Source organism: Sander vitreus, chromosome 13, assembly GCF_031162955.1.
Source record: "Sander vitreus isolate 19-12246 chromosome 13, sanVit1, whole genome shotgun sequence".
Taxonomy (NCBI): domain Eukaryota; kingdom Metazoa; phylum Chordata; class Actinopteri; order Perciformes; family Percidae; genus Sander; species Sander vitreus.
Genome location: NC_135867.1, coordinates 13,601,981 through 13,620,694, shown reverse-complemented (window position 1 = coordinate 13,620,694; position 18,714 = coordinate 13,601,981). Strand labels below are relative to the sequence as shown.

Sequence of the window (18,714 nt, the reverse complement as noted above, 5' to 3'; positions counted from 1 at the left end):
ACATCTATCTGTGGTTACGTTTCATGCACAACAATCTTAAAGAGTAAAAAGAAGATTTTCACTCAGGTACTGCTTTTGGAAATCAGCAGATGATGCTACGTTAAGCAGTGTCAGTAGTGGTTTTAGAAGACCTGGAACTGTTAGAAAATATTTATAGTACAGCTGTCAACAACCTGTCATCAGAGAAGTGTGGCACTGTGACAGAAAAAAACAGTGAATGGTTAAAGTCAAATGCTAAAGAAAAGAAAAGCGGTCCATGACTAACTTATATGAAAGGCGTTCATGTGACATGGAGATATTAGATGAGAGAATATTATAGCCTACAGTAGCAGGTGATGTTAGACTGTTGCATGCTACAGAGGAATACAGCGACCTGCCTATAGACCTTGAGGCAGCTGTCACTACTGAACTGTACAAATCTGTTTGCCGAAATAGGCCAATAAAAATATCTAAAAAATCTCTTAGTAAATTGGAAGCCATGATGATGATTATATGGTGAACAGAATATTAACTTTGCACAAAGCTTAGTTATATAGTTATTTATTTAGTAGTATGATTTCCTATTTAAACTCCAAATTCATTCAGATGAGTGTTTTTCCCCTTTGTGGAGAGAGTAAGACTATCTGTACATGACTCGTACAACAGGTCTGGCCCACTCGTGAATTTTGTTCGTACCTAAGAAAAAATATTAAGTACAAGAAAATTTGTTAAAAAAAAGTCACAAATCCTCTAAAATCCCTCATTTGTGCCACTTAAGAATGAATCTGTTTGTACGAATGCTTCTTGCATGAGGCCCATTGAGTAACCGAAAAGTAGGCTGGTGATGTCAGGCATGTCAGACATTTGGGTTATCAGCTGGATCATCGCTCTATCTGCTCCGTCGACCCAGGCAATTACAAGTTCTAGATATAGATGGTATAAAAACTGAGCTAATAGACAGGCACGTGCCAGTCAGTTATGTACCAGGTGTCCTGAAAGAATACATTAATGACAGGGTCAGAGGGAAGGTTAATTCAGGCATATGGTAAAGATGAGAGATAAAAGAGGATAATGTTCGTTCCACTGTTTTTATGAAGGTTAGTTGCAGTTCCTGCCTTCTGTGCCTGACAGGAATGTCTTATCTCTGTGACAGCTAAATTGGGATGGTCCAAGTGTAGATTGGGGTTTAAATTAGTGATTGACAGTCTGGTCAATATTATTCTTGAGTTGATGCACAGGTGATTTTTCTGTAGTTGTGGCAATGAGGATGTATTTTTTTAAAGACTGCCCTTAGGCTGTATGCAAGTTGAAAGTTGAGGACATAACATTGAATGTTACAGTGTTGGACCCCTTTTAATTGTTTGATCAACTTTTTAGACTTACATTAATCATTTGTTTTGTTACTTATGAGTAGGGCTGGGCATTATTTAAAAGTTTTCAATACTAGTGATGATGCAATACCTGAGTTTCGGTACAGATACAAAAAATTTATTTTTGAGAAATTCAGACATGTTTTTTCTACAAAACCTTTGTTTCATTTAACAACAGAGGCTGAATATATTAAATGTTAAATAATGTCTAAAAGCAAGAAGCCATACAATAACTTAAACTTCATAAATTTGGCACAAATTCTGATTTAAATCAGGAACTATCTGATCACAGAATAAATAATTTTTCAATCACATTTCAGTCTGTACCAACAAAGTAACACATTTTCAAAACAAAGTGACCATGTGCTGTACAATAGTTAAAAGGGGAGTAAGTAGCATAGTTACAGTACAATTTAAAGGGCAATTTCAGATGCATTTTTCACCATACCAATCAGCACAGTTTATACTTGTGATCAGCCACACACCCCGATGTGATTTTGCATTGCACAATAGTGCAGTGCTATACTGCATAGGGTCAGGAGACTGTAGGATGGCAGCACAAGAAAGGCTATTAATTCTTTCAAGCGTTGGACATGCCATATTAGACAATACATTAATGGTTGCAAACCTACTGAGTGGAAGATTCATGTAGGTTTACATTCAGAGCAGTAATATTGCATGATTATACTAGTGTGTAAACTATGAGCAATGCAAGCCAGTACAGCAACACAGTTTAGAGATGCACTGAGCGGTTTACCTGGAGGAGTGTGTTTGCGCTGGTCGCAGAGGGGCAGCATTACATGTCCTGTGTGTCATCTGTTGTCTCTCCATTCACCCTCTCTCCAATACCGCTCTCCTCGCTCCTTTGTTAAGTAGGGGATTATAGCATGGTAATGAGAACTGTCAGCCTGTTCCTGTGGTGATAATGGAGTTCAGAGGTGGATGACATCGTCTCAATCATAATGGAATTAAGGAGGGCTGAAAGAGCACAGACAGAGAGCAAGAGAGTAACGGTGAAGGAGGGGGGAGAGGAAGAGTTTAGAGAAAGGTTAGCAGACAGGAGGATGAAGTTCAGAGAATGACTGACTGGTTTGCATTGAATCTATATTATAATTCGTCCAGTCATTTTATTTAACGCATGTGCACTAGTTTTGACACCATAAGATTGTCACTAGTAGTGCTATAGAGCAATGTTTTTATAGGTGGGTCTTTGTTTTAATTGTTTTGATTGTATTGTGCACACACACAAGGACACACAACGCAGATATACTTTTTATTGTCTTTTCACCTGTTAAATCATTGTTTTCTGTCCTTTTAAAGCTGTCCCATCTTCTATTTTCACTATTACAATTATGTGTATATATGGGTATGTATATTGTATGTGATTTTGTGTCTCCTGTCAAAGCACTTCGTAAACTATTGTTTTTAAAGGTGCTGTACAAATAAAGTTATTATTATTATTATTATTAAGCTCCTCTCCTGTGGAACCAGCTCCCAGTCTTGGTTCGGGAGGCAGACACCATCACCACATTTAAGAGTAAACTTAAAACTTTCCTCTTTGATAAAGCTTATAGTTAGGGAGTGAGGAGTTGCAGCATTCGCCTAGCCTGGCGGGGGATGGTGTATAGCTTCAGACACGGCACCCCTTCTCTTCTCTGCTTCTCTTCATAGTCATCAGATTCATCTTCCAACCCTTATATAACTGGCTCAGGTTTGCCTTGCACCAGCTGTTAATTATACTGTTATAGTTTTAGACATCCGGGGGACTTCCTTTGACACACTGAGCTTCTCTCTCCTCTCTCTTTCCATCTGTGTGCATCCATGTCCCAGAAACGCTTGTTACTAACTTAGCTCTGGGGAGCTTATTCCCTGGAGTCCTTATGTTTATTCGCCCAGCAGTTTTCCTTGGATTAGGGTGGCACCTAAAGCATGGTTGCAGCTGTCACCATGGTCCTGCTCCACGCCCTGCTACGCCCTGCTACGCCCTGCTACACCCTGCTACACCCTGCTACGTCCTGCTATGTCCTGCTACGTCCTGCTATGCCCTACAGTGGCCTGCTACGTCCTGCTATGCCCTGCTACACCATGTAATGCCCTGCAGTGCCCTGCTATGCCATGAACTACTACAAATACTATTTCTAGTCATAGTTCCGTTGTCTTTATTGTGACTGTTATTGCCACTGTTCATCACACCAACCGGCACTGTCAGACACCGCCTATCAAGAGCCTGGGTCTGTCCGAGGTTTCTCCCTGAAAGGGAGTTTTCCTCACCACTGTCGCACTAAATGCTTACTCTTGGGGGAATTACTGGAATTGTTGTGTCTTTGTAAATTATAGTGTGGTCTAGACCTACTCTATCTGTAAAGTGTCTTGAGATCACTCTTGTTGTGATTTGATACTATAAATAAAATTTATTATTATTATTATTATTATTATTATTATCTGTAGCCTGTTTTACACTATTCCACTTATCGACAGATAAGACAGCAAGGAAGAAGAAGACTGCACTCTTGAAAACATGATCGTATACAATGCAATATTAAAATATTGTTTAACAAATGTTATATTGATAACCCTACGTCATAGAATTGAGATGCATTCCATCCATCCAAATTTACACAATTTCTTGATTAATCTCTAATTTTCTTTGTTTTCAGTATTCTTGTGACATTTGTTATACATAAGCACTTTTTAAATTAATTTGACTTTTGATGATGTTTTAATATTAGTCATGATAGGCCAGGCTCTTCACTGTCTTTGAGCTCAGCAGCGACAGCTCTTCAGTGCAGCAATCCTGAATGAAGTTTTTAGGCCTCGGGCATGACAGGAAACATGAATGAGTGTGTTTGTTGTGATTTGGAGTGTGGGCCAGGGTGTTATCCAGCCTGTTATGACATTTATGTCATATTGCTTTGACTTGGCAATATCAGAGGGGTGTAAACTCTGCTGTGTTGGGTCTTTACTCCTGTGATGTTACCCAGGGGGCATTTTTACACTTTACACCATGTGAAGACATTTCAAAAGGTTCTCTTCACATAATGAACTATTGCTTTCTCCCTGTTTTACCTCATAAGTATAATTTTCTGCCTGTATTCGTGAGCTATCTATAGATAGATATGTAAAATTACTCTCTCTCTCTGCCTGTAGATGTGATTGGAGTGTGTAAGAGTGCTGAGGATGTATCCCGTATCACCACTAAGACCAGCAGAGAAGTCTCCAAGAGGGCCCTCAACCTAATAGACACAACTGGCAAAGTGGTGACTGTCACACTGTGGGGAGAGGAGGTAATAACTATAATCTCTCTCTTGCTCTCTCCTTGCTCTCTGTCTGTATCTAGGGATGGATTCGCAGTTTAACTTAAAAACATGTTGATCAGGCTGTAATTAATCGTGTGTTTATGAAGGTGCCCATCCGTTTATGTGCATAACATATCTGTGTGAGTGCTCTTGCATTCAGAGCTGTTTGATTGGGTTTTCTAGGCTGTAAAATTTGGATCAGTCAAATCATCCGTGTGACCTTCAGGATTGTTTTGGACCAGAGTCCCTGATTTGAGACGGAAGGCTAAATAACTCTCGAATGTGCATGAAATGGCACTATTCTTCACTAAGCTCATTCAATCTGCAAGAGCTAATCCCTCCTCTTTGCCAAAATCCAAAAATGACTTTCAAATTAACTTGTAGGTTGTCCAATTATAAAAGCAAACTATACCACATATTACTTTCTGGTTTCTGCAAGCTGCAGAAACAGACAACACAAATGCTTTTGCCATCCCTTGTTCTTCGTCTTTCTCTCCTCAATTCCTGTCTTTGACACAGTTTGTCCTTTCTCCAGGCGGAGAAGTTTGATGGTTCTGGGGAGCCTGTAGTCGCCATCAAAGGAGCTCGCTTATCTGATTTTGGGGGCATATCTCTCTCTGCTTTGTTCAGTTCAACAGTCATGGTCAACCCAGACATACCGGAGGCCTTTAGTCTGCGGGCCTGGTGAGTCAAACTGGTGTGCACACATACACCAACGCTCACCCACACACATTCATAAACACTTACAAAATGATCCACAAATGCTTGGATGTGCAGTGCGCACGGATATCCAATCACTTTATCACAAGCACCACTCAAGACATGGTATGTTCAAACAGACAGACAAATCACTCTACAAATGGAGAGATCATATCCGTCCTGTTTCTGTAACGCTTATATACGTAAAATATAGTATAATAAATGCCAAACACTAATGAACAAACCTAAGTGGAAAGCCCTGATGATCACGTGTCAGGAGACTGGTGGCATGTGCCTCTTCAGTTTCAGCGGGACTCTAGACAGGATGTAGACCGGATGGGATGCAAGAATAACAGAAAAGCAGAACACGGATATTTCTAGATTCCAGCTCTGAACTGCTACTGTATGTGCACAGAAATATGGGGACATGGTGAGCCGCATCAAACTGGATTGTTATTAGCACTTCCTGTAGAGGGATTTTAAATTATGACTCATTCACTCATTAAGGTGCTGAAATATAAATGCCCCCCCTGTGTGTGTGTGTGTGTGTGTGTGTGTGTGTGTGTGTTACACTCAAAGCTATTATTAGGCCGGCAACTGTGTCAAACAGTGCACTCACAGCATCAAAGTGTGAATACAATTTAGGTTTGTTGGTACCTGTGGACATTTTTCTGTTCACTCTTTTAATCTGGTTTCTAAATGTTTAGATTAGATGCTACTTGAACAATAGTCTGTGTGTGCGTGCTGTGTGTTAGAGTGGAGAGAGAGCATCCACTGCTCCAGCTTTAATCTTGGTCTTATAGTCTTTACTATACCATACAATATCTATAGTATGTATATAATACACCATTGCATCCTGACATTCAAATGGCTAAATAAAAGCAGTGCTCCTCTTCCATTCCATTCTCAAACCCTTACTCCCCCCCCCCATCTCTGCTACTGTTTGGTCCTCTCTTCAGTTTACACACCGACAATGGTGAAGGAATGACAATGAATGTTATTCAAGGAGCAGACGGAGTGTTTTCCATTTCTTTTTTACATGTAGGTCTGCGCTTTACAAAGACAAAGAGTATCTGCCTGACTCTAGTTCCTGTGGCGATGTGGTGCTTTGTGGGATTGTTTTGACCATGCTGCCTTGCATAATTGGAGGAAACTGATGAATTTGGATGATGCCTTGATTAGATTGCTCTGCTCGGCTAGAATACAGAGCAGGAGTCACGCTGATGCATTAAGATTTAAAAGGGAATATTAAAAAGGTAGATACATTAATAGATGGAGTGGCTACACAAAAGACAGACGAGCATTGTTTTTCTTTTAACCTCAGCAAAGAAACTGTTTATGAACAAAATGTATGTAAATATAAAAAGCTGATTAAAGTATGAATGCATTTGTCCATGATAGACAGCCATACGTCAGATAAAATTGATTGCAGGATACAGATGCAGTGGCTGTAAATCAGTTAAGGGAGCAATTCAGTCATGGCTGAAGGCGGTTTCTTTAGATAATAGCAAATCCAGTGCAGTATCTCCTTCGCAGGAAAAATCAAAGTCTGTTAATATAAAACACATGCATACATATAAACAAACACACACAAACTCACTTGCTTTTACACCCTGTTTTTCGCTATAGACTTCTGGACATGTTCACAGACGACTAATATTGATGTACCTGTCAAGTTCAATCACCTTAGTATCCAGTGATTGTGTTCTCAAGCATGCTCTATTTGTGTTTTAATTTGACTCAACAGACAGACCCTCCTTTGGTCTTTTCTTTCTGTCTTCCTACACTCTAAATAATGCATTTATATTTCACATGTATGTGTATTTGTTTTTGGTGTGCAAGAGTTGGCATACATGTATTTGCACAATTGTGCTGTGTGTTTTAATGTCAACACTACAGGTATGACCAGAGAGGCTATGCGCTCGACAGCCAATCCCTGACAGAGACGAGGTCAGTGGGGAGCGGAGCAAAGACGAACTGGAAAACACTGAGCGACGTTAAGAATGAACAGTTGGGACAAGCAGAGAAGGTGCAGTGCATACATAAATACATACTGTACATAAATGCATACAGTAAAGCATAGCAAGGCATCGATCTAAAGGCAAGAAACAGAAAACAGAAAGTGACTCTTTAAAGGGTTAGTTCACCTTGATAACTACGGATATCAGAGACAGAAATCTTAAAAACTGGGCCAGATGAAACCAGAATTACTTCCGTAGCTAGACACCATTTATTTTTGGTATTTGGATTAATTGACCCTTTTAAAGAAAAAGCTACCATAAAACCTTTGGTGACATATTTTTAATTTCTAGGCCCTTTCAATATCAAATGTTGTATTCTCATGGATAACTGGCCTCACAATAAATTGAAACTGCAACTAATAAGTAAATGTTTTACCGATCTGATGATTATTTTCTTAAATAATTGATATAAAAAAAATTTCAAAGCCCAAAGTGTCATTATCAGATGTCAAATGTTTTACCCAACCAACTGTCCAAACCCCAAAGATATACACTCATCTAAAGGATTATTAGGAACACCATACTAATACCATCAGAGGATGGGTACATGGTGGTCATAAAAGGATTGACAATTAGTACTAAGGGGCCTAAAGTGTGCCAAGAAAACATTCCCCACACCATTACACCACCACCACCAGCCTGCACAGTGGTAACAAAGCATGAAGGATTCATGTTCTCATTCTGTTTACGCCAAATTCTGACTCTACCATCTGAATGTCTCAACAGAAATCGAGACTCATCAGACCAGGCAACATTTTTCTAGTCTTCAACTGTCCGATTTTGGTGAGCTCGTGCAAATTGTAGCCTCATTTTCCTCTTTTTAGTGGAGATGTGTGGTACCCGGTGTCTTCTGCTGGTGTAGCCCATCCACCTCAAGGTTGTGCGTGTTGGCTCAGTGGGTAGAGCAGGCGCACATAATAAACTTGGAGGTTTATGCCTCGACGCAGAGGTCCAGGATTTGAATCCGACCTGTGACGATTTCCTGCATGTCTTCCCCCTCTCTCTCTCCTCTTTCTCACCTAGCTGTCCTGTCAAAATAAAAGGCGGAAAACCTCAGAGGTTGTGCGTGTTGTGGCTTCACAAATGCTTTGCTGCATACCTCGGTTGTTAACGAGTGCTTATTTGAGTCAAAGTTGATCTTCTAGCAGCTTGAATCACTCGGCCCATTTTCCTCTGACCTCTAGCATCAACAAGGCATTTTCGCCCAGAGGACTGCAGCATACTGGATGTTTTTCCTTTTCCAGACCATTCTTTATAAACCCTAGAAACGGTTTTGCGTGAAAATCCCAATAACTGAGCAGATTGTGAAATACTCAGACCAGCCCGTCTGGCACCAACAACCATGCCACGCTCAAAGTTGCTTAGATCACCTTTCTTTCCCATTCTGACATTCAGTTTGGAGTTCAGGAGATTGTCTTGACCAGGACCACACCCCTAAATGCATTGAAGCAGCTGCCATGTGATTGGTTGATTAGATAATTGCATTACTGAAAAATTAGGTGAGTGTATTCTGTATTCCATCCATCCATCCATCTTCATCCGCTTATCCGGGGTCGGGTCGCGGGGGTAGCAGCTCCAGCAGGGGACCCCAAACTTCCCTTTCCCGGGCCACATTAACCAGCTCCGACTGGGGGATCCCGAGGCGTTCCCAGGCCAGGTTAGAGATATAATCCCTCCACCTAGTCCTGGGTCTCCCCCGAGGCCTCCTCCCAGCTGGACGTGCCTGGAACACCTCCCTAGGGAGGCGCCCAGGGGGCATCCTTACCAGATGCCCGAACCACCTCAACTGGCTCCTTTCGACGCAAAGGAGCAGCGGCTCTACTCCGAGCTCCTCACAGATAACTGAGCTTCTCACCCTATCTCTAAGGGAGACGCCAGCTACCCTCCTGAGGAAACCCATTTCGGCCGCTTGTACCCTGGATCTTGTTCTTTCGGTCATGACCCAGCCTTCATGACCATAGGTGAGGGTAGGAACAAAAACTGACCGGTAGAAGTCCCCCAGCAGAACTATGGAGTCCCCGACTGGAGCCCCATGCAGGACTCCACTCAAGGTCTCCAAGAAGGCCGAATACTCCGAACTCTTGTTTGGTGCATATGCACAAACAACAGTCAGAGTTTCCCCCCCCACAACCCGCAGGCGTAGGGAGGCGACCCTCCAATGTAGCTGCGCTCAGCCGGGGGCTTGTGAGTATCCCCACACCCGCCCGGCGCCTCACACCCTGGGCAACTCCGGAGAAGAAAAGAGTCCAACCCCTATCCAGGAGTATGGTTCCAGAACCAAGACTGTGCGTAGAGGTAAGCCCCACCAGATCTAACCGGTAGCGCTCCACCTCCTGCACAAGTTCCGGCTCCTTCCCCCACAGAGAGGTGACATTCCACGTCCCCAGAGCCAGCCTCTACTGCCCGGGTCTGGTCCGTCGAGGCCCCTGACCTTCACTGCCACCCATGTGGCAGCTCACCCGACCACAGCGGTTCCTCCCACAGGTGGTGGGCCCATGGGATGGAGAGATGTCCGCCACGTAGCTTTTTCGGGCTGTGCCCGGCCGGGCTCCACCAGGCGCCACCAGACGCTATTACTATACTATACTATTCTGTATTGCTATCATATATTTATTCTCCTGTAGATCGACTTTTCTAATTATATCTGAGTCAGCACACATGTAGCCTAGCATCATTTACTCTTCCCTTCTCTTTTGCATCTTTTGTTGAGGAAGTAACCTCCTTTAAATGTGCATATGACAATTATTCACCTCAATGATACATTAATTCATTTTAATTTATTGATAAACCCCTGGACTGTAATATTAAGTCTGAGCAAGATTTCTGCTCATGTTCAAAACTTTGTGCACATTCAAAATATATCTGTGTTCTCAGAGATTTGGAGGAGTTGTGATATTTTGAGAAAAATAAAGTTATAATAGTCACTATATTTCAGAAAATAATCTACTTGCACCATAGTCTGCTGTGCGCTACGTGATTGCTCTGCTACGGTGTTCGTTTTAGGACATCCTCAGATCTCAGACTCAGGTGTCGGACTCAAACGAAACGGCCTCAGCATCGGAAAAACCTCTCTCATCCTCAGACAAAAAGTTGTCAGAAAAACCTCTGTCATCCTCGGAAAAAACGGCCTCAGCATCAGAAAAACCTCTGTCAGCCTCAGAAAAAACTTTGTCGGAAAAACCTCTGTCAGCCTCAGAAAAAACGTTTTCTCTGTCATTGCTGAGGCTGTTTTTTCTGAGGATGACAGAGGTTTTTCTGACGCTGAGGCCGTTTTTTCTGAGGATGAGAGAGGTTTTTCCGACGCTGAGGCTGTTTTGTCTGAGGATGAGGGAGGTTTTTTCGACGCTGAGGCCGTTTCGTTTGAGTCTGACACCTGAGTCTGAGATCTGAGGATGTCCTAAAATGAACACTGTACTCTGCTGATATGGTAGATCTCAGACCTCCTGACAGACACAGAGCCCCGTTTGGGTCTGTTTCGGTGCGCCAGAGAAATTATGGGCGCTGTGGCATATTAAATATATTATAAATAGATTTTCCGTTTGAGGAATACAATGTGTGGCGGGAGTGCGTGACAAAAGACCGAAATGAGTGTCACACTCAATGCGTGACACTTGAGAGCCCTGCTACTGTGTGCGTGCATCAATAAGTAAGTCTGATGTTATGCAGTATTTATGAAGGTACGTAGGCAACAGTAGGCTAAATCACGAGGGTGCTATTTTATGTGTGAGCTAATATTCAATTGTTCATGTGCGCTGCAAGAGTTATGTTTCCGTTTATTGAATGCGTTATTCAGTGTAAATATAACCGAGAATGTAGTTTAATCTCAGTAATGATGGTATATTAGGTCATTACGGTCGCTCTGTTAAAGGCAGACGTTCCACTGTACTGTTGTCGCAGATCACGGAGAACTGATTGAGTATAGACTTTACGGCGCCGTAGTTAAGTGAAAGTGGGTCAAGTTGTAATTTACTGCCCCTACCAGCAGGCGGCAGCATAGCCATGTAATACTGTCTATTTACAGGAGGCATTTAAATGTATGTCTTATCGTTTCTATGTTAAAGGAGAATTCCGGTCAATTTCAACACGTAGCTCTGTTGTTTGGAAATGTGGAGTACTGTCAGTAGCAAAAAAAACGAAAACAATCGGTGCTGCCTACACCGTGCTATTCCCCTGCTAGCATTAGCACCTAGCAGGCTTAAACAGGGCAAGTTTTAAACATGTTTTAAGCCTCTAAACATGCTCGAAATGTCATTACAAGTGCCTACCCATGTGCAGTGATTCCTTCCGAGGGAGCACAGTGAATCTGACTGCATTAGATGTGACAGAAAGGCATAAAAGTTGTGTTAATCCAGCCAGTGCACATACCTCTGTTTATTTCCTGTTTTCCAGTCAAGTCCACACTAGTCGATTGTCGAACTCATACAATCCAATATTCCAGTCAAATTTGCTGTGTTCCCTCGGAAGGAATCACTGCACATGGGTAGGCACTTGTAATGACATTTCGAGCATGTTTAGAGGCTAAAAACACGTTTAAAACTTGCCCTGTTTAAGCCTGTTGGGTGCTAACGCTAGCAGGGGATAACACGGTGTAGGCAGCACCGATTGTTTTAGTTTTTCTTGCTACTGACAGCACTCCACATTTCCAAACAACAGAGCTACGTGTTGAAATCGCCCGGAATTCTCCTTTAACCTAGTAGTAGAAAAAAATATGTATGTAAAGAGAGATAGTAAAATAAAAAGTACTGTAAACATCGTCAACTGCCAATTTAGGGGGCATCGCCCAACCCTAGTAGGCAATGAAGATGTAATCTAAGGTTTAATGTCTTCATTTGAATGAATGTGTTGCATTTACAGTATTTCTGTTTCTTTGGTTTTGGTTGATTCATTAAGGCATTTGCATGGCTCAGTGCATTCCACAATAAAGGGCCAGAAAGCCATAAGCAACTGTGACATTAACAATTTAACTTGTTTTTATATGGCTGTGTAACTTAAAGTTTAAGGTTTACTCGCTCGCAAAACGGGATCTACAGTAGATCCGGTAGAAATGAACCCACGATGAGTGTAACAGCAAAACATAAATCTAGTTTTTTGCATTGCAGTTTTAGTTGGATCTCTGAGCCAGTTCTTTATGAAAACCTTGGCTGGAAGAGGATTGATATGTGAGTCAACAAATCCTTCTCTCGCAGCTGGCTACTGTTTCAAGACGAAATGAAAGAAAACCCTACAGATGACGTAACATCAGCATAGCTACAGTACAACAGAGTTTGATAAAAGAACATATTTCGTCAGTCCCTGAAAATGAAAGAGTTACAGCTTTACCGTTTTGCCCAAAAGTTTTGCAGTCATAATGGAAAACAAGTCCATCATATTTTACTTACTTGCTCTTACTTGCTTTACTCTTATACTTTTTCTAGTTACAGTATAACCCACAGCTGAATTGGCTGAAAAATGTATGGAATGACAAAGTGGAACTTGACGTCAGGCACGCTAAAACAACCCCTGCTACTAAACATTGCAGGGGCATAACACCTAACAGTTGGATGGTGTTTATATAGCCATGTAGAGAACACTGATAGCCTCTTATTTAAAACTATCAGGGAAGATTTTTCTTTGAACAGACATGGATTTAGTCAGTCTCATTTGAACGTAACGTTTAACCCAACACAAATCCACAGTGAGTCTTTACATTCATTGTAAATAGAGTTTCAGGCTGTGCTTTTCTATGACTTCCTGGATTAGAGTCATGGTTCTCTTGTTTTAGCTGTGGCAGGGAGATAGTGATGCTCCCATATTGGCAGTGCTGGTTGAACTGGCGTACGCCATTGGAGGAGCATGTGAGAACTCTGAAATTGAACCTCGTGACATTTTAAAAAGTGTCATTGCACAGAATTATGCGATGCTTTAGACTAAAAGTGGTGTGCGCCACTCATAAACCTTCTATCTAATTAATTAGGTTTATCTCCGACTAGTCTCCCTCATCCCTCATGTTTAATTAGAAGCCACTTATGGGTAGCTTCAAGATCAATGTCGTTTCTAATGAAAGTTTCTAATTATGTTTGGGAGTTTGAGGAAGCCTACAGGGCATAACATTACCAGAAGGGAAGTAGCGTGGACGGAGAACGTGGGAGAGTGAGAGACGGGAAGAAAATCCAGGCACTTAAACTTCATGTCACTGACAAACCTGCGTTGCAGGATGGAAGGGGACAAGGCCAAAGGAAGAAAAAAAAAAATAAAACGGAGGGGGGAGGGAGAAGTGACGAGGGTTATTTAGAAAAGGATACGAATAGGAACGGTTAACTGGCAGATGTGGGGAAAAAGAGTTGAACTCAGATTTATTCCTCCTCTTTTTCTGTCTTTTTACCTTCTTCTCTTTGTTTTCTCTCGTCTTTTCTCTCTCTGCCCTTTTGTACCCCCAACCATTTCTGTGATTAAATGGCTTTAAGGGGATTGTCTATCACACACTCTGAGGCAGCAGCTTTGGTAATAATGAAGGAATCCAAATCATTAGCTTATACTTTGAAGGGATCTAATTTGACATTCTACCTGTGTGTGTGTGTGTGTGTGTGTGTGTGTGTGTGTGTGTGTGAGCGCATTCAAGTTGGCATGTGCAGCCACGTCAATTATGTGAAGTAGATTTTCACTTGGTTGCCCTTCCACATACACATTTTAATTGCATTTAGGTGCCAGAAGGTGACACAGGGATTTGGTATGATAAGAATGAAAAGTATTTTCAGGTGTGTGTGTTTATGAGTGCATGTATGAATCTTTAGGTAAGTCTGCGCACATATTTTTGTGTGTCTGTGAACATTGTTGTTGTGCAGCGTTAATCAGCAGCTGCTCTTCTAGGTTTCTTTTCAGTGTGCTTAAGGTTCAGACTTTACCCCAAGGCTTCTGTGTACACACTGGAATACAGAGGGAGACAAAAAACACAGAAGAAGGGCAGAGATGATGACAAATGCAGGGGGATCTATTTAAAGTGGTCTAGTTGTGATGGAAGTGCTATGGTCCAGGTCCTGCTGACCTCTATCCTCGCATTCTCTGTAGCATCTGCCACATCATGAGCCTTCAACAAGCCCCCAAAGAAAGCATCCTGTTTTTTTCTTCCTGCCACGTCCACCCTCCTACCACCTTCCCCACCCATCGCCTTCCCACCTCTTCAGCCTTCCAGCACTCCAATCTGCCCAAGTCTGCAAAATGTGATGAGGCAGACATGCGGGCGGAAACATGGGAGAGGAGTCTTGAGGGGGAGAGGGCTGTTGCTAATGGGAGAAATTCTCCTAATTAAAAAAAACCTTCTTAGTAAGTGTTTCGGAGGGGGTTTTGCTGTGTGGCTTGGGTACTGGGTAGATGGATGTGTGGACAGATATGGGGATGTGAGTCAGTGTTGGCTAGCGGGAAGAAAGTGTCAGGAAGCTCTAAGTCTGACTGACAGTATCTGTAGAGGTCGTGGGGACACAGGACAACATCAACCATCTCACAAGGGATGCAGAGAACACAATGGCCTTTTCACATTCAGTGCTCCTACTGAACACTTTACAGAGCGTGTGGGTTGTATAATGAAGGCAGCATTGCTCAGTCACTGTGTGAATTTGGCCAGCGTCCTAGAGAGAGTCTTTGATAGACTCATTTAGGCCAACATTAGTAATGAGTCTGGCCCAGCTATTGCTTGTAGTTTTTGTGTAGAATGGATTTTATAGCATTTCATTTTAAATTCTGGCTGTAATTCCAACATCTTGTTCAAGGCCTGCTCTCTGGTGGAAGAAATACCCTCTGGTGAAGCTAGGGAAACTGATTTTTCTCTTACATATGCATGTATATCATATTTATTGCTTTGTGCTTGTTTATATGGATGTGCGAGCGTTTGCATGCAGGCGTGTACACGTGTGCTTCTTCCCAATGAGACACAGTTCATCTACTGTGTGCATTTTTTGTATTTATGGAAATTGAATCCTGTGCTTCTCCACAGGATGAGAAAATATCTTCTTTTTTTCCCCAGAATTAGCATTTCTTTCCTTTTTAGCTGTTGATTTTACACAGTGTGAGTTCTGCCGCTTTAGGTGTTAATATCGGTTTAAATTACCGCAACATCGCTGCATTTTAATTTGATTCTGTTTGACTGTGTACACTTTAATTTAAATTCATAACTGAAAAAAAGTTTAGCCCATTGTATCTGTATTGCAAAGTAAGTTTGAGTCTTTGCATACAACCTTGCATGTTAGTCATGTGTATGTGTTGGTGTGTGTACATTAGCACAATTTATGTATTAGAGAGGGAGAGAGAGATTCGCCTCATCTTGCATCAATTATGCATAGAACTCTCCAACTCCCTCTGCTCTCTTTTTTTAAACTGTTCCAAGATTGTTTGGAAGTCAAATTAAGATGTGTAAACAGCGTGCATCAACCAGCCGGACTGGCTTGTTGGCAACAGTTTTACTGATGATGTCAAGGTTGATCTGAGTTTATTTTAATAAAAAAAAAAAAAAAAAAAGCAGCTTATTTATTCGCATTATTAAAATTGTTGAAGGATGTCCTGTCCGCACTAGAAGGAGCACGTTTGCGCCTCCTTGCTTTCTTTTTCTCTCACTTCAGTTTGATTATCACAGTACCTATCACCTGAAGCTACATGATGGTCATGAATGAATGAACATGGCCTGTAGAGTTGTTACTATGCATGCCATGCATCGCCTCCGGTGGTTGGTCTGGTTGGAACTGGAATTCATCAGACCAGACAATGTTTTTACGGTTATCAATAGTTTTTTTTATTGATGTGTCTTCACCCACTGGAAATGTGTTTTAGTTTATGGTGGGCAGGGGAGCTAGCCTTTGAGCTAATCTGCTGTTGTACCCCAACAGAAAAACGTTTGAAGCATTATGTGTTCTGAAATTGGTCATTGTACCTGACCACTGTTTTCTGATTTTGACTCTTGTACTATGGACTAGTGATTACTCATTGTGTTTTTACAGGCTGAGCCACCTGGCACCTTGTTTATTTACCAATATGCAGCCTCCTACATAACAAACGCTTTAATGAGGTGTCTTGTTCTGGTACATTCATTGTACACCTTTTAAGATTTGTGCTTTTAAAAAGCTTCGCAACAGCTTTTGCAATGTTCAGACTTGACTCCTGGCACACATAACTATGACATTTTAAAGTCTCTGAAATCACACTGGTTTTTATCCTGTGTATGTAATGACTAGTGCTGTCAAACGATTAAAATATTTAATGTCAAAGTTAACTCGCAATTAATCGCACATTTTTATCTGTTCTAAATGTCCTTAGATTTCTTTTTGTCCAATTATTTTTTTCTCATTTTAATGCTCTTATCAACATAGAAAAGTGGATCGGCTTGCTTTGTGCTTTTGTCGCCTGGCTTTGACGAGGGGGTGGAGAATTTGCATCAGCTGTGTGCTTGGCCATCAAGTGGTATTTCAGACTGGACGTGCTGCGATGATAGCTCAGTTCACGACGACAAAACACACAGATCACTTTGGTCTTGTCAATGGAACCATTTGGCAACTTTTTAAAAATAAACTTTCCATTCAGAATCTTATTGGCATCCATTTCGGCGCCTCGAGCTCGCCATCCACTCAAAACGTAACATAAGCCCTGTGTGTGCGGCTTGCCTGTTGTTTTGTTTCCGTTCTAGCTAGATCCGGTGTGGCGTTGTAGTTTTTCTAACGTTACTAGTTGTTGCAACCGCATGTGAAAACAACTCCAAAGTTTGCTAGGCCAAAAAGAACGTTAATCTTGTGATAAAAAAAATGTACGCCGTTAAAATGGGTTTACGTTAACACTGTTAATAACTCGTTAACTGACATCACTAGTAATGACGTATGAAAGAGAGGATCCACTTCTTCTGCAGGGGCAGGATTTCTTTAATTGATCATCCAGCCTCAAAATGAGACAAAGACGCTACCTCAACTAGGACCTATACTGTATCTTTATTTTTTATAAGAAAAAAAGTTTTGAGAATGTTCCAGGCAAATGTGCTTAATGAAATATTACAAGATTGTTTTAAAGTAAACCGTCAACATTTATACATTTACTAAAAATCATTTTTAAGCTCAGAGGTCCATAATTATCTGTTCCGAGTGCATGAGTGGAGTAGTCACACGTGCATTGGGCTGCATCATTTCCAGAATCATGTGGCCTCACACTAACAGCCTTAAATGAAAAGCTGTTTCATGTCTGTGGTGTAGGCTTAAATTCTTCTTGCAATTGATTTTGGTTTGAAATTGACAATGCAACTGAAAAAGTCTTGGTAACACAGTTTTACTCGAGGCTAAGACTTGAAAAAAAGAATCAGAGTGGTATGATCTGACATTTTAATGAAACAAGGCAAATATAAGACAGTCACAAGGACAGCTACAGTTATCTTCAACATCTGCCAGTACTACAAGAAACCACCCACACATTCAAGGGAGAAAGCTTCCAGTTAAACAGGGACACTAGATGATCCATAACACTGCTATCCTGACTGCTATTTCATCACTTCCTTGCTCCTGCGACAGTAGTCTGTAGTATTCTGTCAATTTACCACGTTTAGTGACTAGTGTTTAAGGTTCAGCTTTGGTATATTTTTCCAGTATGTAACTTGACTTGCAGCTTAGATTTCTCCTCAGCACAATATTGTGAAGGGGGTAGCACCTGCAAATTAACTGCAGCCTCTTAGACGTTCAAATTGCAGCAGTTTGATGTGATTTGGTAGTTTTTATTGATCTCGCTACATAATTAGATTTCTTCCTCTCCCATTTATGTTCTCTCTTCTCAGGCGGACTATTTCAGCTGCATGGCGACAGTGCTATACACTCGTAAGGAGAATTGTCTATACCAGGCCTGTCCATCTGCAGACTGCAACAAGAAGGTCATCGATCAAGAAAACGGACTGTACCGCTGTGAAAAGTGTAACCAAGAGTTCCCTAACTTTAAATACAGACTCATACTTTCTGTAAGTGCAAAATGCATACAGTGCACGTCATTAATGTTCATTTGTCACACATGCAGTGTCGCTGACTTTGAGGAATATTGTAACTTCTGTGATCGCGCATACTCGAACATGGACACATGAATAATCTCTTCCCCCCTTCATCATCTCTCTGTCTGACTCTCAGGCCAACTTAGCAGACTTCGGGGATAACCAGTGGGTGACATGCTTCCAGGAGACAGCTGAGGTCCTGTTAGGTCATAGTGCAGAAACACTGGGACAGCTCAGAGACACAGTGAGACGCACACACACACACACACACACACACACACACACACACACACACACACACACACACACACACACACAATGTTCTCCTTAAACTAGTTTGTTCCCATTTGACAAGAAAATTGCCTTAACAATTT

General features: G+C 41.6%; 1 protein-coding gene across 4 annotated transcripts in view; it reads left to right on the top strand.

Moving 5' to 3' along the window:
- LOC144527470 (replication protein A 70 kDa DNA-binding subunit-like) overlaps window positions 1-18,714 on the top strand; it is a 43,957-nt gene that overhangs the window by 16,747 nt on the left and 8,496 nt on the right. For 2 of the 4 annotated variants that reach the window (XM_078265510.1, XM_078265509.1), the window contains exons 11-16: window positions 4,497-4,633; window positions 5,181-5,329; window positions 7,244-7,373; window positions 8,092-8,148; window positions 18,137-18,313; window positions 18,477-18,584. In XM_078265510.1, coding sequence (XP_078121636.1) covers window positions 4,497-4,633; window positions 5,181-5,329; window positions 7,244-7,373; window positions 8,092-8,148; window positions 18,137-18,313; window positions 18,477-18,584 — 758 coding nt within the window. The remainder of the gene's footprint in view (window positions 1-4,496; window positions 4,634-5,180; window positions 5,330-7,243; window positions 7,374-8,091; window positions 8,149-18,136; window positions 18,314-18,476; window positions 18,585-18,714) is intronic. The other 2 variants (XM_078265512.1, XM_078265511.1) reach the window with 1 other exon arrangement.